Genomic DNA, 27,902 nt, shown 5'->3' on the forward strand with positions numbered 1-27,902 from the left:
GACACCGCGTGCGAGGGGCGTGACGCGCTTCCGGTGGCGGCGGGGAGCGCAGCATGGCGGCGGCTGAGGCCGTATCGGCGGAGGCGGCCGCGCCGGCGTCGTTCCTGGCCTTGGAGCCGCGGCTGCAGCGCGAGTTCCAGCAGAAGGTGCAGCGGGTCCGCAGCAAGCGGGCGGCCAAGGTGAGCACGGCCCTGTCGCGGGGCTGGGGCGGTCTGGCCCGGCCCGGCCCGGCCCGGCCCGGCCCGGCCTGTCCTGACGCTGCTCTGTGCCCGCAGGAGGAGCTGACGCCGGGCGTGGTGTACGTGGGGCACCTCCCGCGGGGGCTCTGCGAGCCGCAGATCCACGAGTACTTCGAGCAGTTCGGGACGGTGACGCGACTCCGGCTCTCGAGGAGTAAGAAGGTAAAGCACCGCGCCGCCCGGGTCTCCGCCCCGCGCCGAGAGGCCCGGGCGCTTCTGAACTGGCCGGTTTGCCTTGCCGCCGTCGCTGCCCGTGAGGTGCCTGAGATACGGCAGCGCCTTCGCACCGACTGCCGTAGGCTGGGCGCTGCGCTGGCTTTGAGCCTCTGGGACTCTTTACTGGCACCGGCTGCGGTTTGGGAATGAACCGAGTCAGCTCCGTTCTGAGGTGTCCTCGGCAGCTCCGCGTATCGTTCCCGCCTGCCCGGTGCTCTGCCCTCGGTGCGCGCCACGTGGAAAACTCCGTTGCAGTTTCATGAGTGGGCAGAGGGGGGGCACCGTGCTTAATTGCATGTCTTAAAAATAGTATCTCCAAAACGAGTATCAGGCTGGTAGACAGCACACGAGGCATTGTCTCTGGACTGCAAATAGGCAATTTCAGCGACGGTTAATGTAGCCCCTTCTTTTCCATAAGTAAATACACTTATTTGAGAATGTTGCCCGAATACACTAATTCAAGGTAGAACGTGAAATGTCATGGAAAAGACTCTGTTTTAGCTTTCTTGTTGCTTTGTTCTCAATAAATTTAACTTCTTCTCATTTCTTGATTTATCATTGCGTTATAATATTGCTATATAAGGTTGGTAACAACAGCAGAACAACAGCAATGCAGGGCAGCGTTTTTTTTTAACAAATAGGTATTGGTGAGCAGTTTGTTTCATATGCAAATAAATATTAATAATGTCATACCAATTTAGGACTAAATCTGGTGCTTTTCATGATTTCACTGAACTTTATAAAATTACTTGTGTTTAACTGAGAATGGCTGTGACTTTGGAAGCGTAAAATAATTTAATATAGTTCTTCAGGTATCGAAGCATTGTTTCAGTTTTCTTTCTGTCATTGCTTGCAGACTGGCGCTAGCAAAGGCTACGGGTTTATAGAGTTTGAGTCCGATGACGTGGCTAAGATTGTTGCAGACACAATGAACAACTACCTGTTTTCTGAAAGACTACTAAAGTGTAAGTATAAGCTGAAGTGTAAGTCGTCTAACGTGCAAAGGAAATTCATAGTTATTTGTGTTATTTTTTTTGGACTGTTTGGAGAATCTTAGGGGTTTTTACGAAGTTTTGATCCAGAAGGATTTTCTGTGGGGCTGAGCTTTTCTTCCTTTTCTTCATGTGTAAAGAACACCCTCAGTAGCCTTTTGGTCACTACGACTGTTTTTTTCTCTAGGCTGGTGATGCTCACTGTGCAATCGCGTACCATGAAATCTCAGGGAGCAGTGGGGTTTGCTGTGGAGACAGTTCCTTTAATGTGGAAATTCTTTGTCATTTGTAACTGTTGCAGCTGTTGTCTGTATAGTTAGACGTAAGGGGCTTTTTTGATTAAAAGATTAATGAAATTAGCAAGTTCCTCGGACATGGTGATAGCAACACTTGCTTTGTAAAGGATTATGAGCTATATATGCATCAACTTCTGAAAAAAAAAGTTTCTCTGACTGTTTTCTGGGTGAAACTGAAAAAGTGTTCTTTTGTTCCATCCATCCATTATCATTCTCTTGCTAATGAGTATTTCGTTACTTTTCATTTTCTCCGTTCATAAAATGCTGTACTATTGCGCTGCCGTAGCAGTGGGTAATGTTATAACGAGAGCTGAGTAGCGTTATATGAGTACATTTGGTGAGAAGAGTAGCTCTGCTATAACTTGATGTCATATGTTTATGATACAGGTCAGTTCATATCTCCTGAAAGGGTCCATGAAAACCTCTTCAAAAACAGTAACAAAATATTTCTGAAGCCTTCTCAGCCAGCGGTCAGGCGGTACAATAAGATACGTTCACTCGTTCAGAAGGCAAAGATGACAAAGCGACTGCTACGAAAGGAGAAACTTTTACGGAAGAGGCTGGCTGAAAAGGGGCTCGATTATGACTTCCCAGGATTTGTAAGTTTGGCATCGTTTCGATGAGTGTTTTATGCAAAATATGTTTCTAAAGTTGCGCTAAATACAAGAAAATCATGTGTTTTGTGTGGAACTGGTAGAAGAGCTGGAGCACCAGGGAGACTTGCTTGCATATAGAAGCTCCTGGAAAATAGCGTTGTGCTATTGCTGGGTTGTACTATACGTACGTGTGGGTTTGCCTTTAGAGAAGTAAATAAGTAACAGCAAAGGGAAGACGTTCCTTTTCTTCTGTTAGTATGCACAGTTGGATATCCTGTGGTTTTCATATTTGTCTGTAGATCGCAGAAGAGCGACAGGGCTTTTCCCAAGCCCTACGGGGGGCTTTGGCAGGGTGGGTGTTTGAAGGCAGGTCCCAAGTCTAGAGCTTCCATCCCTAGACCTTGCCTAAGCTAACCAAACGTATTGCTCATTTGCAGAGTGCTTGGGTGAAGTATTTGAATTTTAAGCAATACCGTTTAATGCAGTATTTTTTTTAAAACACACACTAGCAGCTTTTCTTACGTTGCTTTGGGTGTTTTTGTTCAAACCAGACCACCTCTGTGGCACTGTAAGTCATTTTTATTAATTCAAACCTAATTGCTCTAGCAAAGATTTCGTAGTTATAAAGCAAAGAAACCTACAGGCTGTTAAGTGACTGTTTGCATCTTCATGCAAGGAAGTTTGTAGTGATCCACCTGATCTGTCTTGCTTCCTAGGCTGCACAGGAGCTTTCCATAAAGAGAAAAAAAGTTAAAACATCCAAGAAGTCAAAACTGAATATTTCTTTGAGCAGCCAGGTAAGACCAAACAGTCCTGGTGGCACTGGGGCAGATGTTTCAGGTCTGCAGCTGGTTTCTTCGTATTAATTTCAGCACCTGGAATCCTGGATAGTATTTGCTTGAGATATTTTTGTGCCAAAGGTAGCTCCTTTGAGATGGATTAACACTCTTGAACGGGGGAGGGTGGTTGGATCCTCTCAGTTCTTTCTCCTGTGGGAGTATTTAGCAGCAAAGGCGTCTGCTCAGCGTGTTGTAACTAGCAGTGCTTGTCCCCAGGTGCGTCCAGGCAGCGGTGTGTCTGCTGTCAGGCTCTGCTATTCAGCACTAACATGAGGCAGGAGAAACGCAGGGTGCTGGGGACAGTCACCTATACAACACCTACATCTGTGCTTTAAACTGGTACAAAATGATCTCCTTGCTGGCATCCTTCTGTTGGTCTGTGCTACATTATAATACCAGCCTGTTCTGACAAAAAGGAAGTTGAACCGTTAATACAGTCTAGTGCTGTCTGTCCCCATTTACATACTATACTGTCCCTCCTCTCTTGTGCTCTCCAGGCGTGGTACTCCAGTATTTTGAAAACTAATGCCAGCTAGAACTAGCAGTAGGGTGAAAGGAAAGCTTGGGTCATCAGGACTGAGATTTGGGATGCTGACAGTCTGAAAAGTCTGTCAGGTATTAATATTTCTGTTTTGTTTCATCACTGTTGTGAGTTTGGTTTTGGTTTTTTTTAATGTTACTGGATTTACTTGTGATAATTGGGACAGGGCTGGTTGTGAGGAAGACAGGATAACTCATACATTCAGTCAACTGAGTCCGAGAACTTACTGAGATAATGAAGCTGGGACGTTTCAGCTCTGCTGTGGGCTTGAATGTGACGTTTCTGTATGGCAGTCTCAAATACACCTTTTTTTTTTTCCTGATTCTTTTCCTCTTGGCTTTCTTAGTGCTTTGAGTCAAGAAATACAAAGTTTAGAAAGCAAATGTGCATAATGACATGTTACAAAATGTGAATTAATTTACATTTGCCTTTCATATATACTTTTTTGAAGATGGCACTTTTGTCTGAAGAAATACTGTCTACAAAAATAGCTAGTTATACAAAGAAAACTATTTTCCCTAACAAGTGGAAGTTCTGAAGGAGAGCTGGACTGAGGTGCCTTGTGGTACCGCAGAGGCAGTGACAACTTTCTCTGGCAGATGCTTTGCAATGAATCGTGTTTTTCTGATCTCTTCAGGATCCTACTCCAGTCTGTACTCCAACAGTGCTCGAGCGCCGGAAAGCTTCTCAGGCAGATGGTGACGCAGAGGACAATGAGATAACTCTCAGACTGCCCCCTGCCAGCGTTAAGAATGCTGTGCAGCGACCAAAGAAGCAGCCAAGAAAAAGACCAAACCTGAAGAAACAGAAATAGACTTAAAATTTTGATGGCTGTAGCCATGTTTTGCCTCAACTCAAAAACTGGCAAGGTGGAGCTTCTAGTGATTCTGCTGCCCTGGCTCGGTTCGTCTTGACTAAACTGTTTCAGTCTTTCCTACGCAAGGAATCTATGCGCAAATCCTCCCCCTCCTGTTTAGCCATCAGGGGACCTACAGCCTTCTCTGTCTTTGAAGATATTCTTGACTTTGTGCTCACATGTGCCTGTGCTGTGACACACCTACAGTCGTGCCAGAACCTTCAGTTAATTCTGTAACTTGTCTCTAGTGCTGACTGTTTTGAAAGAAAGTTTGAGGCTGTCCATTCAGAACTTGCTGATCCGGGCTGTATTACATTTATAATTAATGATGGGTTATAAAAAAAAAAAAAACAAAACATTTTTCAACTGTGTTGGCTCTTGGTAGTGCTTCTTCTGTTTAACTGAATGTCTGTGTTTCATGCGAGTTCTCACATAGTTACAGAAATAGAGGGTGAGGGATTTTTTCCCCAAGGAAGACGTACCTTGAATTTCATCTCCTGTTTGCGATCAGTGAAGATTTGCCTGTACCGTCCAGGGCAGAGGCAGAATACCACGCTCCTGAGAAAGCCAGTGCCTTTCAACCCTGCTTCCAGCAGTGCCTGGGAGACTCGGCCTTTGCCAGGATGTGGAGTGGTGGCGGAGAACTTGGATTAGGAAGGTGGTAAGAGTCAGAGGAAGATGGCTGAAGTCACTCACATTCAAGGTTCATTCCTTTCCCTGTGCAGGCAGAAGATTTGTGTTTGAGTGTACCCTACTGTGGAGGATGTAGGGTGGCTGTTCTGTTGGCTGGTGGCTTAGCCAGAGTCACAGCTACACTTTCATTCCTCACGCACGCGTGTAAAAGGCATTTCGCACTGCAGAGGTCCCGGCGTGCATGTACTGATGTGCTGCTTACCTGTGGGCTGACCAGGCAAAGGTAACTTGCTCATTCTCTGGTGTTTTCTGTACCATAAACCTGCTGTGGCCTGGTTCAGAAAATGTTCAAGAACCTGCAAAGCGTGGCTGCTTTTAGAGGGACTTCTTGCTGAACTGTGGAGAGGAGCAAATGGTGACAACTAGCTTATGTACAGCTGTTCTAGAGTGAGCAAGGCTCTTTGAGAAGGTGCATCGATAGTCAGCGCAGTCTGGGTTGGATTAGGAGTTCTGTTGTCCTTTGGGCCCTGCAGCATGTTGTCGCTGTATTTTAGTTTTACCACCTGAGTGAGACAAGGGTATCTTCTGCTTCAGGGGATGACAAACACATCGCGGTATTGTAATAAGCCTCTGGGTGGGTGAACCAGGAATGAGAGGGCAGGGTTTTGTCACCAGCACTACGAGTTCAGAGAATTGAGTGTAGCTTTTTGTTGTGCATCAAGATTTATTCTTGTTCCAACGTAACCTGTCATAGCTGACTGCAGATATCCAGTCCTGTTTGAAGATGCAGTTTGACTGTGCAATTAGAATTTGGATTTTATTGCAAAGCTGAGACCTGCAGAAATTCCGGTTTGGGTTTTGTGGCAAGTATTTAGCCTTGATCTTTTATTGTCCGAGATGAAACACTCTCTCCTGCTGTTGGCTGTAGGTCAGGCTTGGCAGAAGATTTCAGAGGAAAGCCCAGGTGATAATAACCGGCTGCTCGGGTAGGTGGCTGGCACTAATTCCTTGGCTATTTTAAGACTCGGACTCCTGGCAGAGGAGAAGAAATCTGAACCATTGGCCTGGCTAATTCTGTCCTATCTGGCCTGATCACTTGAATAATCATGTGATCGTAATGACATTCTCTCGGTGACTCAAATTAGATCATTCTCCTTTGTCGCTCTAAACTGTCGGGGAAGCCACTTGGATGAGTGTGTCTTTATATCAAATGCTTGTCATCTTAGGCGTGCTAGGGAAGTCTGTTGACCAGCCCGATGGTCACTGACAGTCCTTCCCGTTTAGTAGCAGTGTTGCTGCATACATCTGCAGGCTTTCTTCTCTGTGCATTGTTTCTTCTCTGTGCATTGATGTGAAACAGGCACCTCAAACCCATGGAAAACACGTCCTTAGCTAAGGTTTGAGACTAATGTGATCGGGGTGATTGGCAGAAATTGCTTATCTGTTACTAACTGACATGCAGCTCTGAAAAAACTTTTCTACCTCGACTTCATACAGCAGAGAGCAGCAGAAAAGGAGCAAAATGCATCTGCCCCGAATGGACAGTTTTCTTTTAAGATTCGTATTCCTAACTTTGTGTTGTGCAAATAAAGATGGCTGTTGGGTTAAGATGAACTAGAAATGCGGCTGCGCTTTCTCCTGTCTGGAGCTGAGGCTCCTGGGCGCAGTCTGACACCGGGGGGCAGCACATTTCAGTTGCGTGGGCACTCGCTGCCCTCTGACAAACGCAGCACAAGGTTTCCTGGGAAATTAGCTCCCGGATTTATAAAGAAACCTGTCTAGTCCAGGCAGTTTGCAGTGACTGGCTGCATTGGTGTGACTAACTCACCTCTAACACAATTTAACAATACGGGAGAAAGCTGGTATGGATCTTAATCAAATATGCCCATTTCTTTGGTGCTGCCACAAATAATCCTTCCAAGGCTGTCGAGTTAAAGCTGCTCTGAAGAAAACTTAGTTTAGCTAGAGTAACTTATCCAGTGCAGTTCCGTGTTCACTGGAGCTTGAGCAGCTCCCTTCCTGTGCTTCCCATTCCAACCCCTTGGCCTGCATTGTGAACCTGGAGTTGCTTTCTTCCTACTCTGCTTCTACCGTCCATGCTTCTCTCCGTGGCCAGTGTTCTGCCCCTGCCTGGAAGCCTGTGTCTGCTTGCTGCTTTCTTGCATGTTTGACTCTGTGGCTTCTTTTCATCCTGCTTGCCGTGCCTGGGCTATCCTCTCCAGCTACACGAGCTTCCAGGGATTTATGCTTCTGCAGATCTCTTGAAAAGGTTTGTGCCTTTAAGCTGGCACCCTGGTTGCTGCTCGCTCTCCATATTCGCATGGCTGCGCGAGCCTTGATGGGAGGACGTTGAAGAAAGCTGTGCTTACAATAAGGTTTGCTTCCTGCTGTAATTTTCCTTTCCCTTCCTTTTGTTTATTGGTCTTCCTTCAATTGACATCAGCTTAAATGGCAAATCTGAAAAGCAAGGAAACAAAATTCTGTGCTGTTTGAGTAAAGCACAACAACAATACCCGGGCTACAGCAAGGAACTCTCAGCAGAGGGGTAGCTTTTCTTGGTGACAGTTTCTGTTTTTAGGCTGCCTGTGTTATTAATATACTGCTGTCCTGGGAGATGTACATAAGCAGAGATTCAGACACCTGATACTTACCAAACATAGTTTCCGTAGCAAGTGGACAGATGTGCTGTGTCATGAGTTATGCCTCAGTCCTTGCACGGGTTTTTATTTTTCAGCTCTCCAGTCGTTTGTTCATCCTGGACAAACACAAACCTCCTGGCCACTGGTTTTAGGGCAGGCTGTGAGTTGTTTTTACTGGGATGCTGGGAGTTTCAAGTTTACTGGGATGCTAGGGGCTTTGGTTTCAAGGCATAACTTGCAAGCTGTCTGCCCTTCTGTAATGAATGACTGTGGAGCTAGTTTACTACATACCTGTGTATGTAGTACCGTTTTCAAGCTTCAGAAACGCTTAGGTGCTAGCCAAGTCTGCTAATTTACACTCGTTTATTCTGATTTCTCTGTTTTACAGGAAGGGGTGCTGGGCTTAGGAGTGCACAGCATTTCCCAGCACATGAAACACTGGAAGTAAAAGAGGAATGGGATGGGGGGAGGGGCAAGAAGAGCAGAATTGGCTGCAAAATAGAGGGGAGAAAGGAACGATGAAGCCAATGCTCACCTCTAGAGAAAAAGGCGTTGGTGAATTTGGTAGCGTTAGACTGCTCGAAATTGAAGATGCAGTTTGATTTTTTTCTTATTTGTTTCGCCTGATAGATGTGCTGTGGGATGCCCAGGCTGCACAGTGCGTCAGGAGTGTGCTGCAAACCATGGTCCAAGTGCTAGTGCTCGCTCATGAACCCTGTGTGGAGGAGGAGAGCAGGCTGGGCAAGTGATGCTTGCTCTTGCCACAATTTTCTCCCATGCAGGGTGCAGCAAGGCCTCTCATTACTTCTCCCACCCAGCATTAATGAAGCATATGGCAGGGACAGAGATGCTGGCTGTCCTGGGAGGCTTGGACTATTTACACACCTGAGTGTCTGTGGCCAGTAACTATGTGGATCTCCGGCACTGGCAAAGGATAAGTTGCAGAGAAGCTCCTACACAAGTCTTGGTTGGCTCTGATCAGGGAAAAAATGCTGGTTTATAATTGTCTTCAAATGTGGTGTTGAAGAGAGCAGGCAGGACTGTGAGGACGAATGCTGCAGGACTTTGAGACAGTGAGGTGGGTGTCTGCAGTGAGCCGTGGGCACTGGGGTCATCTCCATTCTGTGGCCGCACATTTGACCCCGCACTTGACCCATCACGTGGAGTCTAGGGCCTGGCCTGGATTTGTAACTTGTTGTTTTAAAGAGCAGGAAGGAGAAAAACAAATAAAACTGGTTTTTAGGATAGTGGTTTTGGAAAGCCCTGGTTTTTTCTGTGCGTTTTTCCAGTGCTGACTGAGAGGAGGGCTTGGTGAGCCGACACAGACCTGGAAATCAGGCTGCTTGCCCTGCGGTGTGGCATTGCTGCCAGGTTCCGCAAGTGCTTGCACAAACCCCCATCTTGCATGTGTTTTGGTTTCTTTAAAAGGAGCAGGGAAGTGGAGTTACTTTTGTCAGGGTGGCTTCGCAAGGCTGGAAGTGTTGCACCATTCTGAGAGTGAAGGCAGTACCTTGCCTCTCTGTCTTGCTTGCTGGGAGTACTCAGAGTTAGTTTCTCGCCAGCACGCCCTGCAGAAGGCAGTCTCGTGGTGGGGAGCGAGCAGGGGTCTGTGCCGGCTGCGCAGCAGCAGCAGCACAGCTGCTTTGTCACCTGCAGGATTTTTATTTCTGTTGATGTGAAAGCTGGAAGGGATCCAGTATGACTTTCAGGTGCTGGGCTGCATTTGCGGGTCTGCCTGTTAGAAGGGCTGGGTTCATCTGCCCAGAAGGGATGGGCAGAGGAAATGTAAGACAAATCTACAAGGCGTTTCCCTCAGCTATCCCACACAAAGACATGATGTTTGTGGTGTATTAGCTGGGCAGTGCTTAAAGTGCATTCTATTGAATTGTATCCTAAAAAACAAACTCCAGGTTTGGAGCTGCTGGAGCTACCAGAGCTTTGTGACTGGGCTGGCAGGAGCTGTGCAAGTGCAAAGGACTGCTTTCAGAGGCAGGACGGATTTTCCTAAGGCAAACCTGTCCGTTGGCATGATGTCAATGCAGCCACATAAGATGAATCACAGGCCAAGTTTTTATCCTGGGAACTACTAGCTCGGCTTTTTTCGCCCATCAGCTCATCATTTTACAAGATGAAATCCTGCCGTGTTAATATGTAGTATAGCTTCTTCAGTCGGTTGTTAAGAATAATTTGGAGTCAGTGATTTGGACAATTGGTTTTGAGCGTGCTGCCGGTATGTTTGCTGTGTTGCTGTTCAATGTCAGCTCTCCCGTTGCATTTTGCAAGAGCTTCCATTAATTTCAGTAGAAATCTGCATTTGGGGTGAAGGGTGACCTAATCTTTAAAAAGGATCTTAATCCACTTAGCCTCTCTTGCAAAGCTCAGCATTTTTTTCTTGTCAGGAGCAGACTGCATTCCTAACCTCGATGTGTCACTTTCCAGTTGGCTTAATATTTGTGTGAGGATAAAAAGGAAATGTTTTTCAAAGATTAAAAGAATCCATGCTGCTAAGGTATGTGCATGTGTGATGTGCAAGTATAAAAAAGGAGATATGAGCATAACTGTAAGTGCTTGGGCGGTGGAAAAAAGATAAAATAACACCAGCAGATGACTGTAGAGGACAAGCACAGGAAGAGGTAAATCCATCTGTAAGAGTGTAAATGGGGAATTATGAGGGAAGAGGAAATGGGGCTGAAATGTTGTTTAATGTACATTTAAGTGCAAGACAAAAATAGGACTCCTGTTAGTTTGACCTGTAAATGTCTCTTCCCAGAGGCCTGAGGGCAGCCAGGAAAAATATGGTCTCCGATGCAAATATGAGACCTCGTGCCTATGCCTTGTTAAGACTAGAGACCTTCTTCTAGGCTACTGCATTAAATCTGGCTCGGGTCAGAAAGGGTGGAAAGCTGTTGCCAGTAGCTTGTCTTCAGTTTTGGGGGGTTTCAGCTCAGACTCCAGTCACGAAACAAAGAATGCCACAATTAACACTAATTGGTACCTTCCTTGATGTTTTGGCCAGGGAGAATGAACTGTCCCCTGCCGCGCTGGAGGCAGTCACTCCAGGTCAGAGGAAGAGGCCCCTGGGGATGTTGCATGGCTCACAGGACCTTCATGCCAACGGGAAATCTTGAATCAAACCCAATTCCCACTGCATGAGGACTACCTGCTTTGTATGTGATGTTTCCTCCTGGGTGGCCAGATTTCTGCAAGGAGTGAACACATGCAGATGTGCCCATGTGCACACGATGAGCCTTGAAGCCATTTGCTCACTTCCCTTTAATCAAAACTTTCTGCTCTCGCATTTTCTTTTCTGTTTGATGACTGAAGCGAAGCTTCATGTGCCTTCACGTGGGAGTTAAGTGGGTCAGTGGGCTGCTTTGTTTGTGGCAGCTCTCACGTGGAAGCAGCCTGATACAAAATGCTGAGGCTTGGCAGGGAAGTACCAATTAAGGATAGCAGTGCAGGAGCATATTGTCTGAGCTGAAAGTACTCGAATGCAGGGCTGTGACAACTGTCATGTGCAAAGGAGGGAATGAGGAATTATTAAACTTAATGTTCATGCAAAGTAGCTAGTGCTTTCCCTGTTTCAAGTGTTTGTTCTCACGCAGTATGGACAAGGGGTTCGTTCCCTGTTTCACAGGTAAGGTAAGCGGGGGTAGAGGAGGGGAGTCACACAGGGAGCCCGTGCCAGGGCGGGATCAGCAGCACTCACAAGCTGGGTACTTGGGCTTCACCTCCTGTTGGCCCATGTTATTTATCTTTGTGCCAGGAGCAATCCAGCCTTCTCCTTCGCACTGCACAAGTCTGTCCAGGTGATGTGTGCAGGAGATGTGAGTGCCAGGAGATGGTAAAGGGAGAGATGCAGTGTTACATTGAGTCAAGTGAAGTTGTTCTCCCCCTCAGCCGTACAAGTAAGTCAAGTTGGGACAGCACATGAAGGAAATGTGGCTTTCTAAGTCTGCATGGCAGCGTGCTCAACTCTCGGGAAGCAACCCAGGGACAGCCAGGCTTTGACGCTGCTATCCTCTGCTGTCATGGGCAACTGCATCATCATACTGTCATTTGTAAATGAATACATTTTACCTTGGAGCACTCGGCCCTCAGATTCCTGAGCAGACATGGTGCAAAAGGGCCCTGGAGGAAAGGGGAAGAGCAGGTCACTCGGGTATAGTCAGTGTTTCTGCTGAAATAGAGCCTCTCTCCCTCCCAATCCATCCCTCTGCTTCCCACTAGTTCTGTTTTATTGATGCGTTTTTGTTTGAAAGAGCAGTGTTGGTAAATGAAAGCTAGAATATCCATATGTTCCTTTATTTTAAAAAAGCTTTCTGGCTTTACTTTGCCCTTACTTACAGCTTTCTGTGTCCTCACTGCAGATGTCCATAAGTTGATCTCCTATTTCATCTTGCAAATGGACTGTGCTTTATGTTGCACGTGTATAGGCACACACCTCCTACTCATGACGAACCAGACCTTTCTCAACAAGCGGGGAAGAGTGTACTTTGCAGGTGAACTGACTGGAGAGATACGTGCTGCTTCACTGGGAACAGTATCTTCTCTCAGGAGACAGCTGTTCCTACCCTTCTGCTGCACTAGTCTGTCTGTGCTAGAGATCCGCGTGTGAGATAGGTAAGTAAATGCAGAAAGTACCTTTATTTAGGTACGTTATTTATAAGGGTAATGCGAAATGCCTGCTGTTAAACCACTGATGGTGAAGTCCTCGTCAAGCACTCGCGGGTGATCGTAGCAGCTCCTCCAGTAGTTACTGCTGTTTCCTTCATTTGGAGAGTCCTTCCTGCACCCCAGGATGAACCCCAAGGACTGGGTAGAAATACCACGGTCATTACCTAACAATAACTGTGGAGGAGCTGAGGTATCCATGCAGATCGGATTCCATCCGGAAACTTCGATCTGGTTGCCCTTGGGGTGTCCCAGCATGCCTTTGTGATGGGTTTCCATTGTGAACCGTCACAGGCAATGGACGCACAGGCTCTCATAGATGGTGCTAGAACTAATGCTGGTTGATGTCCCTGTGAAAGTTGATGGACTGCACAGCATAATCTAGAGCCTCCTCTGAGCAGAATTAAAGAATACTGAGATGCTGTGAGCCTCTAAAAGCTAAAAAAAAAAAATCTCCATGAAAAGGACAGTGTTCTGTTAGAGAAAGCAGGATGAAGTGTGCAATATAGTGTGTGATGCAGTGCAATACTATATGCAGTAGCGATATAGGGCAAGAATCAGAACAGTGCCTTCACTGACTACTTTTAAAAAGTTTGAAGAAAACCTGCAGGTTACAATGTATTTTAGACTTCTCTTCCTAATGAAAATGAGGCTTATGTGATCAATCTGTCTGTCTGCTGCTATTCAGCTGTCAGGCTACCCCCCTCCTTTTTTGCTTCTCAACATTTAGGGAGGAGGAGAGAATCTCAAGTTTCATGAGAACTGGAGGAGAGAAATAATCATTGTCAGCCTCAGGGAAAGGCAGGAGGGAGCTCGGGCATGGTGTGGTTCCTCTGGCAGCAGCCTGCCAGTCGATCTGCACAGGTATACAGCCCTGGACTAACCGCACCTCGCGCTGCGTGTGTCTCCTTAGAGGGAAGTGTCACAGGACACGCATGGGAAGGTAGGGCTGCTGAGGTAGCAGGGCGGATTAGAGGGACAAGGAACACAGAGCTGTAGGAAGACAGGCATGATTAGTGCTGCTGCTCATGGAACAATTTGGTTATCTTAAAAATATAGGCGTAAACTGTTCTAAAAGTCTCTGCAGGGAGCCAAGGAAATGGTCATGTAGTAACAGAAAAAAACCCAAAATATTAGAGCCCATTAAATGACAGAGAAATTTATTTCTTTGCAGAGACTCTAGCTGTTTTATAATAAAAATGTGAAGAAAACACAAAGACTGTGTCTGCAGTCTGTCTGTTAATTTCACAGTGAGGAAGCTTTGAAATTTCATGCAGTTGTCACCTGAAGTCTTGCAACAAAAGAGAAAAGAAAAATTGTATTTTCTATGCAAGTTTTATCTAGGAGGGGGGAAAAAGGTACTTAAAAACCAAGCCAACTGCATCTCTCAGCATTTCTTTATGAAGCTTTAGACTGCCAAACAGTGACCCTAAAATCGCCAGAAGTGAGAATCTATGAAAAAAAGGCCAAATACCTAATCAAACCAGAAAGCAGTAGTGGGATATTTCCAAGGCAAAGGCCTCTTTATTGTAACACTTAAGAGAATGAATTCACAGCAAATGTGTGATACACAAATACTGATTTCTTACTAAAGCTAAATGAAATATTGCTTATCATAATTCAGTTAACTTAGAACTATTTGATCAATTTTTATCTCATTTTCTTGCTCAAAACAGAATGTGATGGTATTTTAGGTAGCAGAGAGGGAACTATCTAGAGTCCCCAAGAAAACTTTGCCTATAGTTCTAAGAAATTCAGCTGAACTGGAACGATCGGTGCTTTATTAGTCTACCGACGATCCTACCCTGTCATCAGCTGCTGTTAGGAGACTGCAAAACGAGAGAAGGGCACATGACTGGAGTCCTGGTTGCAGAACTGCCCAACTAGGGCGGGAGAGCACTCAGCACGGGGGCTGACCCTTCTCTGACCACACATGGATAGTAATGTGGGGACTGGAAAGCCACAGTAGGTGAAGCAGAGCCGCTGTGCCTCTACCGTGGGTAGTACTTAGCCAGTTAGGGCTCTCAGGAGATTAGCTACTGCCTGGAGTGTGAGAACCAAGGTAATTTCTAAAGCTGGTTTGTAATTGCCTGCTTACACAGAGCTGGCATCCTTTTAAGCACCAATATCCCCAGCTTTCTCTTGACATTTGTGCAGCCTGTTCCACGTTTTACATTCGACCTATGCTGATTCCTTCATGCAAAGCAGCAGTTACGTATTGCTCTGGAACCTGATGGTGGGAAAAACCAAATTAGCAAATTTAGTATTATTTGGAGGGGGCTTGCCAAAAGCCATTCCTGTGCCAAAACCATGAGCCACGAAGGGCATTATTATTTCAAGAAGTTATGACTGAAAAGGAACCGTTTCTTCCACATACAGTTCTTCCATATGGACTGTTTTGATGGCTCAGACTATGTACTTGTTGGAAACCACAGTGTTATACCACCTTATGGAGCGCCACTGCTTTCTGCAGCGCAGAGGATGAGGACAGCTGGGGATGTTTGAGGTGAAAGGAAGGTTCCTGACAACCAACGCGAGAGCAGCAGTCATAATCCTAGGGAAGAAGATGGTCAAACATGGCTTGGTAAAGAGCCTATGCACAGGGCGTTTGTTTCCTATTTTCACCTCAGTCATATAGTAGGAACACTGCAACTCATTCCGTTTAGGGGAAAAAATTGGTTGCTTTTAAGTGCAGCTTTTTGACTAAGACTGCACAAAACGCTGTTTCCCTCAATAGGGAATCATTAAAAGGGGGGGCTATGCACCGAAACGCAGCTTCGGGCCTCTGTCCACGCGGTAGCACTTAGCCCCCAGGCTCTCTGCCAGTGTCAGGAATTCCTCTCGAACAGTTCAGCTGCTCACAGGCTGGGCCCACCGGCCGGGAGCCCTGTCCTCCCTGAAGCCTCCTGCTGAGGCAAACCAGTCGGGACTCGGTTTTGAGCCTCCCCTTACCCCTCCTGTGCCTGGGAAAACGTCTGTCTGCCTTCTCACTGCAAACCGCCCGGCGGCCCCAACGGCTCCCGCCGCGCGGGCGGCGTCGCCATGGCGACCGAGCCCGCCCGTAACGGCGGCGGCGGGCGTGGCGGGGAGGTGCCGCCCTTGCGCATGCGCATCGCGCACACTGACCTCACCGCCGCCGTGCTGGGGGGCTTCCCCCCACCTACCATAGAGAACCGCGGGAGGCGCGTTCTCTCTAGCCTTCCCCGCACACTCTATGGTACGTGCTGGGGCGGAGTGTGTATGCGCACCCCTGCGCGCATGCGTGCTGCTGGCCCGGGAGCCTTCTAGAGGCGCGGGGCGGTGACGCGCCGGCGCGGAGAGGGTGCGGGTGGCGCATGCGCGCTGGCTCCCATTCTTTCCGTGGCAGCGGGGCGGGCGCAGCCATGCAGCGCAGCGGGCGCCGCCGCCGGCACTGAGCGCCGTCCGGCCCCCGCCCCGCCGCCGCCTCCCGCGCCGCGCCCGACAGGTAACGCCTGCGCCGGGCGGGGAGGGCCCCTGCGCCGGCGGGCGGGCGAGGGGGGGAAGCGCGGCCGGGGGCTTTGTGTGGTGCCGCCGCTGGGTGACGGCGGGGAGCGCGGCCGTGAGGGGAGCGGGGCGGGGTGGGCGCCGCCGGGGCCGTCCCGCCCGCGGCACCGGGCTGGAGCGCAGCCCCGGGTCGCCCGGCGGTGTGGTTTGTTGGAGGGGGTGAGGAGGGCGGTCCGGCGGCATAACGGCCGCAGCGGGAGCCGGGGGGTGCGGGGGCTGCCAGGGCCTAACGGCTGGCGCGGAGGCGCCCCTCGGCCTCCCCGCCCTTGGGGGCCGCTGAGGCTGCGGGGGTCAGCGAGCCGCGGGGGCGGCCGGCCCCGGCTCCCTCGGGCTCAGCAGCGGTGCGGGTACGTCCCGGGGGAGCGGGGCCGCCGAGCACCGGCCGAGCGGGAGCAGCAGCAGCAGCAGCGCGGGGCCAGCCCTGCGGCGGGAGACGAGGCCGTACTGGGGCCGTCGCAGGGCAGAGGCCTCTTGCGAGGGTCTGCGCTGGTACAAACGCTTGCTTAGTGAAGGGAGGTGAGGTGCAGCCGCCTTGCGTTCACTCAACAGTGCGGGATTATGACAACGTCTTGAGGCTGCTGTATTTTTGAAACCATCTTGTGATTTGAGTAGATTCAGCTCTTGTATTTGTTTTGTCTTCTGTGCACGTGTCGTGCTTTACTTAATTTATTTCTATGAAAATCTTTAATGCAAGTTGGATGAGGACTGGAAGTTTGTACCTGTACAAAGAGGTGATTTGATCATTAGACAAATCCTGCAGAAATGCTTTGGAGGGATGCTGGGTCTGAGTAAATAAAATGTAGTTATTTGTCAGTGTGTTTACACAGGCCTGTGTGGGCTACACTTAAGGTATTTTCAGTGTATGTGTTTTCAGATATCTGTGAGGAAGGGAAAAGCTGCCTTCTTCCCCACTCCCCTGCACAGCTTCTTGAGAAAGGTGGGAAACTGAGGCGGGGTGACAAGCTCAGGGTTGTATGGGAAGGCTGTGCTGGAGTAGAGCAGAGAATTCCCAGGTGTGAGGGTTGTTCTGACCAGTAGATCTCTCTATCCCTCGCAGAGGAACTTACTTCATAAGTCAGCGTTTAGTAAAGGAGACGAGGGTTATCGAAGCATGTGCCAAGCCAGTGTTGGTAGGGCAGAAATGTGGTCTCCAGCCCAGTGCTTTTGCCAGCATCTCTGGCAACTACATTGGAGTCCATTTTGCTGCTCAGTAGTGCAGACCGTTTCTCTGCATCTTTTGAGCAGTTGCATCTCCGTTGCATGCTCCTCTTGATGCCACCTGGGTGGTGTTCAAGATAAACCAAAGTATTGTCGCTTGATACCTGATGATGCAAATCCACCATTTAGAGCAGTAGTTCCCAAATTAGATTTTGCAAAGGCATTGGAAGTGCAAGTGTTTGCTTTTGTGTGGGATTCTGAACTGGATTTAAAAGAGGTTTCCAACTGGAGAGGGGGCTGCAGCTGGATGTGTTTGAGAACTTCCAATAGTGGTGAGCTCTCATTAGAGCAAAGGACTACACCAAGTGCAGGATGGAACCGTAGTACTGTCGTATTCAGGGTCTTCCTTATCACGGCAGCGTGGCTTGCTGTGTGGAATAAGCCCTTGCGTTGCAGTCCTGGGCTTGGTAAAGTCCAGTTTTTGCTTGTTTTCTCTGTTGAACCCTGTCAGTTAGTGGGACTGAAGCCTGGAAGTTACGAGAGGGATGGAGTAATGACTAACTGTGACACCATGAGTGATCCTCTCTGTATTTCATAGTCACACTTGTCTCATTTTTTTTAAAATTGCTGCCAACATAAATGGAATTTTTTTCACACTGAAGCCTGTAACATTTCTGTGAAGTCCTTGAAATTGATCAGACGGCTTCAAAAGTTTCTGTTTCAAGAAGAAAAATGCCATGAAGTTAAACACTTGGCCTTGCTTCACTTGGCTGATAACGTACAGTGCTAGAAGTGAGACAGCAGCATGCTTGTGAGATGGAAATGTTTTTCTAGTTCATGTGACATTCCCTAGAGGGACAATGGCAGAGAGCGCCTACGATCGAATGAGCTAGTCCTCCAGTCATCTTTGAAGTTCTGTAGGAATCTTAAATCTGAGCTACAACTTAAGTGTTACAAAAACCAGGTATTTAAACAGCAAAACTCAAACTGAAATGATTTATCTGTTTCTCTCATATGTTAGTCAATCCTTCCCTGTCCGTCAGGCAGTTTGGTCAGGGCTGTTGGTCATTGGAGGATGAGAGCTGACAGCAAGTCTGACCACCTCTATGAGTTACAAGATAAGGAGCTAGATCTTGCCTTCAACAACCTTTGTGTTAGGGGCAGGTCATGCTGTGTTATAAGAAGTGTGGAAGAGGCTGGACATAAAATGTTCAGATGGATAAAGTAATGACCTCCCCTGCATGTACCTCCCCATTTCAACATACAGGCAGATTTTTGTGAGAGTAATGTGAAGCTTGTGGACTGCCATTACAGATACCCTTCTGGCCTCGGATGACTTTGGATCCAGCTCATGTGTCACCCCAAGTCTCTCATTATCTTGCCTAGACTAGGTCTGGAAATCTCAGCGTGCCTCTGGATCAGGCTTGCTGCTGTTAATGCCTCCTGGGCTGGCAGTTGTCATTGAAGCTTCCTCCTGGATTCTGATAGTGCACCTTCGAATGGTCCTTGCCAGTGCGTTGAAAAAAAAAAGCTGGCAAATATATAAAGGTGTCTTAGCTGAGTGAATAAGAGACTGTTGTCTATTCATTTGTTCAGACTGTGACTTCAGTAAATTGTAACAGTCTGACTGTGAGGAAAGGAGTTCACTTCTTTCCTTGATGAAGGGTTGATGGTTGTGCCAGTCTTGTGCAGAACAGCCTTAGCTTTACCCCGCTGTTTAATGGTATACACTTCATGTTGCTCTTTGCTCAGTTTCTTCATTTTCATCAACCTATGTAGGGTTGAAGTTTGCAGTGCGTGTTTCTTTAAAGCTCATTCAGTGTTTTGGATGCTGTCTGTTGGACCAACCTGTTATCAGTCCTGAAAGTTATCTGAAAGCCTGATGTGAGCTAGCGAAGAGCTTTGCACAGCAGGGTACTGAAGAGCTAAACACAGGCAAGTTCCTTGGCTGAACTAGTCTCTGGCTCTGTCATAAACACGAGAGATCACTTTCTCCTCTCTTTGGCAGCACTAGCGCTCTTGCACAAAAAAAAGCTAGACCCAAACGAATTGGATGGAGTTGTAACTGTCCAAGTTATAGGAGGGCAATAAATGGGTTTTGTGGTCTCAGAGGCTGCAGGTCTCTCCAAGAGATTTGATCTCAATTCATGGTTAGTGTTTGAGTTTATCTGGTTTCCTGTTCTGTCATTTAATCAAATCTCTGCATGTTTGGCTCTGCGAGGAGAGAGATGTCTGTTCTGCAGCTAGAAACAGTGTGCCAAGTAGGAGCAGCAAAATTAATTGTTAGGAAAGCATCATCATCAATAGTTTATTGGAAGCGAGTGGGCAGATTTAAAAATCTCTAATTTGTTTCCCCCGCCAGCAAAATAATAGGCTAAACAGCCTAACCAGGCCAGTCCCTAGTGCAGTGTTTCCCGTGTTTCAGGTCTAAGCTGGGGCCATCTCTTTACACTTTGCTTGTAGATGCTTTAGATTGCAAGATATTTCAGAAAGGCAAATTGAACCAACAATGATTTGCTGAGGCAAAGATCTGATCAAAATGGAGTCAGATTCTGACCTGTGTTTCAAGGTGATGCTAAGCAGAAGAGAGGAATTGCAGGTATGTCTCTCTGCCTGTTACACTGCAGGTGTTTTCTTAGCCTAGCAGTCTCTTAACTGCCACTAGAGTTCAGCCCAACTCATGATATTGTCAAACAAAACCCCTTTCTGCTCCTTGTTGTCCTGTGCTCACTGTTTTGTCTTAAGTGTAGTGGTGGCTTCCTGCAATCCCTTGCTGCCTGTTGGGGGATTTCTTCAGCCATCCGCTTATGTGCAGTTGCAAATGCCAGGCTGAATAGAATCTGCTTATGCCTGAGCACAGAGGGTAACCCTCTTTCCCCTCCCTGGAGCTGAACTGATCATAGGTGCTGGTTAGGTGCTTTCTGCTGGCCCCTGTCAGCGGTTGAACTCCAGCTGCTGCTGCGAATTCTCCTGTCCTTGGCCAACAGTTTTCCATGAGGACTGGCAGCCCTGGAAAATAGGGGTAGGTAAAGAGCACTGTTTGTCATGCAGACAAGTTTGAGTTTACAGTCAGGGGGGAAGAGATGGATATTAGCTGGGAGGCCTGAAGAGAGACCAAGAAGATAAACTTTTTCCAAAACTGTTGACTTAGAAACTGCTGCTGTTCCATGCCCTAGCCAGCCTATAGGTTCCTACCAGAATTCCTGCCTTGTTCAGTTTTGGGTGTCTGATTGGTTTTCGTATCAGCAGCATCTTGGCATGATTTGTTGTCACAAGTATGCATGTAAGTCATCTTAAAATTGGAGGTGCTTTTGTCTGTGGTTGCAGTATTTGCTTACCTGCCTGAGTTTCTTCTGTCAATGAACTCATTTGAGGTGTAGACTGCATGGAGTGGTTTTTTCCCCTCTTTACTCCCACATCACGCACATTTTCTTAAGATTATCTAAAACAGACATTTGTGTTTTGAGAAAACGATGTGGGCTGCAGAGGGAAGAAATCTTACTGAAAGGTGCTTGGTTGGACACTCAGTGTCCCTTGAGGGCTTGTACCCAAGGTATGATCTTGTGTATTAATTTTCCATTCCAATCTGTCATTTTACTACTAGCACTCGTCTCTCAAGTACTTGCTTCCAGGGTAGTTCTGGCTTGGACTTGTACACAAAAACTTACCTATTTCTTGTATGTCACTAACCAGTTACACATCTGTAGGGATAACAAGGTCCTGGAGGATTTGTTGACAATGGAATTTATATCAAACGCACTGATCTCTTTAACTCCAGATTATCCTGATCTTGTACCAGCATGTGGTGGTATGGGTTTTTTCTTTCCCCAGGGTGTTATCTTGCCGTCAGTTCCCACTGCCGCTGCAGTGGCTCTGGAAAAGGCACTGAATTTCTACCCTATTCCTGCCTGTAAAATAGGAGGTTCTTGGTATTCTCCCACGTTTTTATTCAACTGATGTAAATTAAGATATGCTTTCCATCTTCAGGACTGGTTAAATTAGTGATCTGAGCCTAAGGGACTTCATCTATTGCAATACAAATAGAGATTACAAGCCTCAGATGTGTACTGTGAAGCCACTTGTCCTGCTAGTGATCTGGCAAGTGATGGGCTGCCCTGCTCTATCTCTCAGTAGTGTTCTACTTCCAAACCTTGCTAAGCACTTTACCTATGTGAGGCTACAGGTGAAAGTCTCTTCTTTTCCTTTTCTTCCCATGTTTTTCCAGATGATCCAATATTGCTGCTGGATTGTGGAGGAGAGGGTTAGAATAAGACTCTGGAAAGTTTTGTCCCGCACTCGTAGTTGCAGTAGGAAGCGGGCTGGACACTACCTCCATTCTTTTGGGATGCATCATCACAGCCCTTCAGAGGACCTTGTGCACCCTTGGCTCTGACACCTTGCAGAGCAGAGCTGGAGGTCATAGAGGGCCAGTGCCTGTATGTTTGCTGGCCAGGGTCCCACGGGTGTCAGAGCTGGAGTCTACATGCTCTAAGGTAAGGTTAGATCTCCAGAATGAAGATCCAGAAAGGATATTTTTGTACATACAAACCCAAAACTTAGGTACTATTCACAGGGTAAAGTGTCATGAGGATAGTTCCCCTGCCTCGCCCCGTGGTCTGGTAGGCTCCTAATAAACTGCTTGTAGTGTGATACCTTGGAACCCTGAACTGAGGTGCCTACAAGAGGGAGTCGCACAGAGCAGCTCCTAACATTGTAAGATTTTGATCTGCATCTCAGCACTCAAACTGTTAAAAAGGAAGGAGATCTTGAAAGCTCATTCTAGACTTAACTTTGTCTGAGACCAAGGACAAAACCAAACTAATTTCAGACAGGGGTTGTATTAGGAAAACAAAGGGTGTTAAAACTCATCTAATTTTCTACCCTACTTTGGAAGGGTTGCTCCCACTCTGCAAAGTGGTTCCATTAGTGTAGGGTATTGGGGTCACATTGAGGTGACCTGCAAGTCGTCTTGATTTGCTGCAGCTTCATTCCTGCGGAGATTTTTTTCAAGATTGATGCCTCGCTGAAATCTGTAGCTCTGTAGGAGGTGTTCAGTTACCGAGGCAGCAATGCAAACCTTTAGCGGAGACATAAGAATTCCTGTTATCTGAAGCTTATCTCTCATCTTACCCAGGGTAGGTAGTGCAACTTTCACAGCTAGCATCTGTCCTAGAAGGATTGTGTGGGTGCTAGAAGGCCTTAGTTAGATTAAGTCCTGGAAATGTTGCAGCCATCTTCATTCTAGAAATCTGCCTCAGTTTTCCTCATGGCAGTGAAGTTGTGCCCTGGTGTGGATTGGTTACTGTCTGTACTTTAAACATGAACCCCTTAATAGACTCCAAGCAAGTTTGAAGAACAGCTAATTAGCAGAGTCGTAGCAAGCCTTCAGCCAGACGTGGTTCTTCTGAGGGTGAAATGCCCACAAAAAGAGGGAGTTTTACAAATGCTGCCTTAGTGTCGCCGTTGCTGTGGGAGGAGGAAGAAACCCTCTGCTGAAGACTTAGTATCACTTCCAGCAAGGAAGCTGCATCCACATGGGCAGTGCTTTGCTTATCAGCAAGGTTTTTCTGGTGAGTACTAGAGGTGTGGTGGCTACTCTGTCTGAAGACAGTTAAAGTTACTGTACAGGGGGTGTGAAAGGATTCTCTGCATGAAGTACAGTCAGAGACTCTTACTACATTGAGATAAGCACAGGGCTGTCCCGTCAGCTAATTAGAAAGGGATGAGTTGTCAGGCTGGAAATCTAAGATACCATCTTTGTTTTAGGGGGAGGCTCAACTACAAGGCAACACTAATTACTGATTTAAAACCATCACAGTGATTGTGCAATATTCCCGGGCACTAAAGAAACATTATTGCCTGCTTATGGGGGCAGGTGAACAAAAGGGAGAGCCCATCTGTCAGTTGCTGGGTGGGTGTCTCCTGCAAACTGCCTTTGGCTCCAGAAAAAGGTTGCTTTCTTCTTCAGGTAGGACACTTGATATTTTACTTGCCACCTCATTCTCTCGGGGGGGGGGGGGGTGTTTGAACAACTAAGAATACTTTGAGCTTAGAGACTGTCAGTACAGCTGCTTTGTCCACTGCTGCTTGCACATTGAGGGAAGAGTAGGTTTGATTGAGTGCTTAGTGAGTGTCATACTTTGTAAAGGCCTGATATCAAATCCCCTTTGGGCAGGGGCTAGCTGTACCAGTTGAAGCAAAAATAGAGGAGAACAAGTGGACAGAGGGCTGAGTTTCCACCCTTCGTGCAGAGCTGCAGTTTGACACTGCCTTGCTGATGAGATCTCCATTTAGTCTTTGCAGTATGTGATTTCTAGGTGCTGTTCTAATTGCTCTGAATTTCTTGCCCAAGGGGGCTTAGCTGGTAAACCCAATAGTTAAGTATTTACACTGCCCACCTTCCAGTAGCGGCGAACTACTGCAGGTTTGATGCCTGGTAGCTTTTATACTTGAAAAATTGCTGCATTTGGCTAGGGTGGAGATCTCCTGAAGGAGGAGTTCTTTGTTGTGGAAAGTCAAGGTTCAAGGAAGTGTCTGTCTAATGTACCTTGAACTAATTTTGAATTGAAGTTTGTATGCAGTTAGGTCCTGAGACCTGTGAAGAAGGAGGCTTGTTGGTACAACTGTGTTGCTGTGTTATTACTACAACTGTGGGGCTACAGCTAACCACGTACAAAAAAAAAAAAAGACACCAAAGAAGTGTTGTCATGTTTACAAGTTAAGCTTACTGGCTGGAAGTAGGTACAGAGATGCCTTCAGGAAGGTGACTAGAAAGGCCTGGTTATGGAGTGGCACTGGCTCTTGCCTACAGTAATTGTGAGTGGCAGCAATATTTTGTCTTCTCTGCAAGCTTGTGTCTTGAGTTAGCTGTGTTAGAGCAGTTGACTGGTGAGGTTGTGGACTGGTTTGTTGGCAAATGAAGATGGCGGTGAAACATGACAAAGATGGTAACTCAACCTGATGACTAGAGCAGAAGAGAGTGGGGCATAATTTTTAAAGTCGAATAGTTACGTTGGAAGAGCTCCCAAGTATAGAGAAGCCCCCAGGAGGGTAGTGTTGCATTCTTTACATGCTTCAGGTTTCCTTCCTCATTGCAAGAGGAAGATTTAAAATTTCCTGTGAAGTTATCCTACGATAAAGTCTTATCTGAGAATTGCAAATAATGCAGGTTCACTTAGTCTGGGGTCAGTGGGGTTCTCCTAAGCACTGAAAAAAGTTCATTGGCTTATGTACCCAGTTTAATGTTGCCACAGAATCTTAGGTAACAAGTATTTCCTTATTACTATTTCGATTGACTTATTTTACCTGCTGAGCCAGTTGCTTTGCTGTGAATTGTACCAGCTTTTATGGTGGTAGTATCTAGGCTGAGTAACTTTGGGCTGTTCAGTCTTTGTCAGCTTTCTCCTTTAAATTCATCATTCTGAGCTCCAAACTGGCATTAAACTTAAACCTCTCTAGTGGCTTTCTGCTGGATAGCTCTTGATGGAAAATTTAGGTGTTACTGGCAGAGGCTTTTACTAAGCACATAGTTTTGATGGCTTATTAGTGAAAGAGGGAACTGTATTTTTGCAGTGACAGCACTGGGGTGGTGGGGAAATAGTTTTTTCTCTTGGATTAACTTGTCTACATGTTGACATTATGTCAGATGTAGCCTAGCCTGTCTCCCTGAGTGCAAACCACAAGCCTGGTAGGAGGACTGGAGAAAACCCTTGCTTTGGAGCCTATATTCACAACCCTCCTCAAAACTCGGAGGAGCTCCAAACACAGGACCTGTGCCACTGAGTTGTTAGTTTTGACTTCTGCATGACTCTGCTTCTGTGGGAAGAGGTGGTACTCAAAATCCTAGTCCTAAATTGTTTGTATCTTTTAACATTGGCTACCTGAAACCCATGGCATTTAAATTCTGCAGGAACAGAAGTGGACCACTGGGGCTGAGACCATGGCTTTGGGTTTTCCAAAGCTTGTTATGTGGGGAGCATCTGCCCAGCTGATTTCAAACTTCATGGGATGTAGCAGCCATATGCTTCATTGCCTGGGAGGTTCATTTTTTTGTCAGCTTGGATCTTGGTTTTCTCAGGTGGTATTTTTTCCACTTCCTCTGGTGAGGAAGAGGGGGAGTCAACAGACTTCCTAACATGTGTGGAAAAGCTTTTTTTTTTTAAAAAACTTTAAAAAAGTGCAACTTAAACACCTGTTGGTTGGTAGATGCAAGCCAGCTTGGGCCTTTCCTCTTGGCTTACTATTACTGTTTCCCCCAGGATTCAAAGGTGTTTCTGGCTCTTCTCCCCTGTATGCGTTTGAGGGTGGTGCCATAATGTACAGTGGATCTTCTTTAGACTACAATCCTCAAGATTGACACAAATCTGCTCTTCTAGTGCCCCATAATTTTTATTCTATGCCTTCACATGTTTAAAAAATGAGGAACTCGGAGAGGAATTTGTTTATATTAGTTTGCTTAAAAGATTGTTTCTGTGCTTATAGGCAGAGACTTACGAACTCTTAAATGGAAACCACATAGAAGAAAGACTTGAAACTTTGAATGTTCCTTTCTCATGGCAGTATGGCCAGCTAATGGTTTCTTGGATGTGTTGGGACTTGTCTATGTGTGAAGTTAATAAAAAATGGCTATTCTGTGGTAACTAACAGTCATTCACACCCTGCTGTAATCTGAATTTTCAAGTTTAAGCAAGTTCCACATTTCCATTTTAAAAGTAGTTAGGGGACTTTCTTCACCATGTTCTATCCAGTTTAACAGAAGAGTCCCCTTCTGAACATATGTGCAGCTTCTGGAGTCCAGAAACAAACACCACAGCTAACTTGAAAGGTTTCAGCTAGCACATGGTAGCTGCTAAATATCACTTACCTGCCCCTTCTCCAGTAGCTCTCTGTAGTGAGATATCCAGTGAAACGCTGCCCTACTGTCTGAAAAACCTTCTGTTCGGTGCTTGGAGACTCCTGTGTGTAATACTGTCTCGCGTAACTGGAGCGCTTGCAGCAAGGCACAAGACCAGCCCATGCTAGAGGGCAGGGCAGGGGCCAATATTCAAAGGTACAGACAGGGAGACTCAGAGGAAGACTTCTGCTGCGCTTTTATGATTGCTTGAAGCGGCCGTGTTTTTTCTTCCTGTGCTGCCGTGGGTAGTTGGAGCCATTCGTGAACCATTTTGGTTGAGGATGGGGAAGCTCAGAGCACTGCTTTCAGAGTTGGTGCTAAAATGAACAAGTGAGAAACTGTAGCTTCAGCAATAGGAAAAGGCATGGCTTTCCTCTAGTTTGGAACCATTGTCTCTTTTTGAAAGAAAAAAGGTGTTGCTCTAAGAGTATTGATTGGGGGAGTGTTGACAATTTTAGAATTTGAAGTCACTCTTGAAGTGACTTGAAGCAAAATGGTGACTTTGGTATGTTCTTTAGACAGTTCAGGTTGGGGTAGTGGTCACAAGCAGTAAGCTGTCATGGCACTAACTTAAAGCCCTAGGTGCTGTGTGTTGAGCTAATGCTTCCTTGCTGTTCTGGAGGGTGAGGTTTTGCTGGTGAGGAGGGAGTTTAGTCTACAGGCACACACAATCCCTTCTGGCTGATTTGCCGGGCAGCTGGCTGAGGTGAGTCCCTGGATGTACAGAACCAGTTTTGATCGCTGTCAGCCAGCGGGGGTTTGAACTGCCTGCCTGGAACAGAGGGACCTGCTCTCTGGTGGCTCCTCCTGCCTGATGAATAAGCAGTGCGGCCAGCGTGGGCAGCTGGGACATGTCTGGCAACACTTGGGGGGTTAGGGAAGCTCAAGACCACAAGCCTCTGTGCTGCCTCTAGATGCTGTGTTTGGTATTGGTAGGATGTGGCAGTTTGTAAGTCTGGCCAAGGAGGATGGAGGTGAGATAATGAATCTGCTGTGCGAGGTGTGCTTTCGTTTCCAGGCTAGCGTTCTTGTGTGCATCCCATCTGCTGTCAGATCCACTTTGTTTTATTAAGACTTTTGTGAAGGCCTTATTTGTTTAAACAGAAGGTATTTAGGTTTGCTGGCCCAGTGCTTCTAATTAGTGAACTTGTGCCTCCAGCTTCCTTCCAGTTGTTTATTGAACCAGGTGTCTGCTCCTCAGCCTCTTCCCTTGCTCTGAGCTTGACCTGCTTTCCTCATGCTGGCGGAAAAAGTAGGGCAGATTTCTAGATATTATTAGGCAGGAAACAAAAAGACACTCTGGATTTTTATCACCCGTTTCTAAAAGAGCTAACCTGTGACGAGGGAGTGCTTCAGGAAGCAGTACAGTGATGCTGGGAGCCTGGGTCTGTGGGAGGGTGGAAGACAGGCTGGGGATCTGTTCCCTGGCTGCCTGGAGGGATTTGTTTGGCTGCAGATGGAGGGACAAAAAAGCTGCAGCTGGGTCCCTAATGAAGTCCTTGGACAAGAGAGTTTCTAGGGTTGAGGAACATAACCAACCCCAGACATATAGCCTTTTTTTTTTTTTAAACACATAAGCCAAAAGCTTGCTTCACAGCTCATGCTGTGCTTCTGAGTGGCAGCAAAGTTTAGTCTGGCCTTTCTTGTGTATGGCTTTGGTTCTTAGGACACCACAGGCACTTGTTGATTGATCTGTGTTTAAACTATTGCTCTAGGCCAGTGCTGTTTTCTGGGCACGTGTAGCTGGGATATAACAGGATTCAGCCTGGAAACAGCTTGAGCACCTAATTTTTGCAAACTGCTCG

General features: G+C 46.9%; 2 protein-coding genes across 9 annotated transcripts in view; both read left to right on the plus strand.

The window, feature by feature from the left end:
- Window positions 1-14: 14 nt before the first annotated feature.
- NIFK (nucleolar protein interacting with the FHA domain of MKI67) lies at window positions 15-4,946 on the plus strand. The gene is made up of 6 exons (XM_075152878.1): window positions 15-179; window positions 276-401; window positions 1,312-1,420; window positions 2,131-2,342; window positions 3,056-3,136; window positions 4,357-4,946. Exons 1-6 carry the CDS (start codon window positions 54-56, stop codon window positions 4,531-4,533), a joined length of 831 nt encoding a protein of 276 aa, XP_075008979.1. The 5' UTR covers window positions 15-53; the 3' UTR covers window positions 4,534-4,946.
- Window positions 4,947-8,619: 3,673 nt separating this feature from the next.
- The window catches only part of CLASP1 (cytoplasmic linker associated protein 1), a 189,310-nt gene continuing 170,027 nt past the window's right edge, over window positions 8,620-27,902 (plus strand). For 5 of the 8 annotated variants that reach the window (XM_075152887.1, XM_075152882.1, XM_075152883.1 and 2 more), the window contains exons 1-2: window positions 8,620-12,470; window positions 21,430-21,697. The gene's annotated coding sequence lies outside the window, so the exon portion shown is untranslated. Of the gene's footprint in view, window positions 12,471-15,887; window positions 15,988-21,429; window positions 21,698-27,902 lie in introns of those variants that run through there. The other 3 variants (XM_075152881.1, XM_075152879.1, XM_075152880.1) reach the window with 3 other exon arrangements.

Source organism: Calonectris borealis, chromosome 6 (genome assembly GCF_964195595.1).
Source record: "Calonectris borealis chromosome 6, bCalBor7.hap1.2, whole genome shotgun sequence".
Lineage (NCBI taxonomy): Eukaryota > Metazoa > Chordata > Aves > Procellariiformes > Procellariidae > Calonectris > Calonectris borealis.

Bases quoted from the DNA above. Each gene is read 5' to 3' on its own strand.
- NIFK (XM_075152878.1), top strand. From the start codon at position 54: ATGGCGGCGGCTGAGGCCGTATCGGCGGAGGCGGCCGCGCCGGCGTCG. The intron at 1,421-2,130 runs GTAAGTATAAGC...TTTATGATACAG, and splicing joins TTCTGAAAGACTACTAAAGT to GTCAGTTCATATCTCCTGAA. The intron at 2,343-3,055 runs GTAAGTTTGGCA...CTTGCTTCCTAG, and splicing joins ATTATGACTTCCCAGGATTT to GCTGCACAGGAGCTTTCCAT.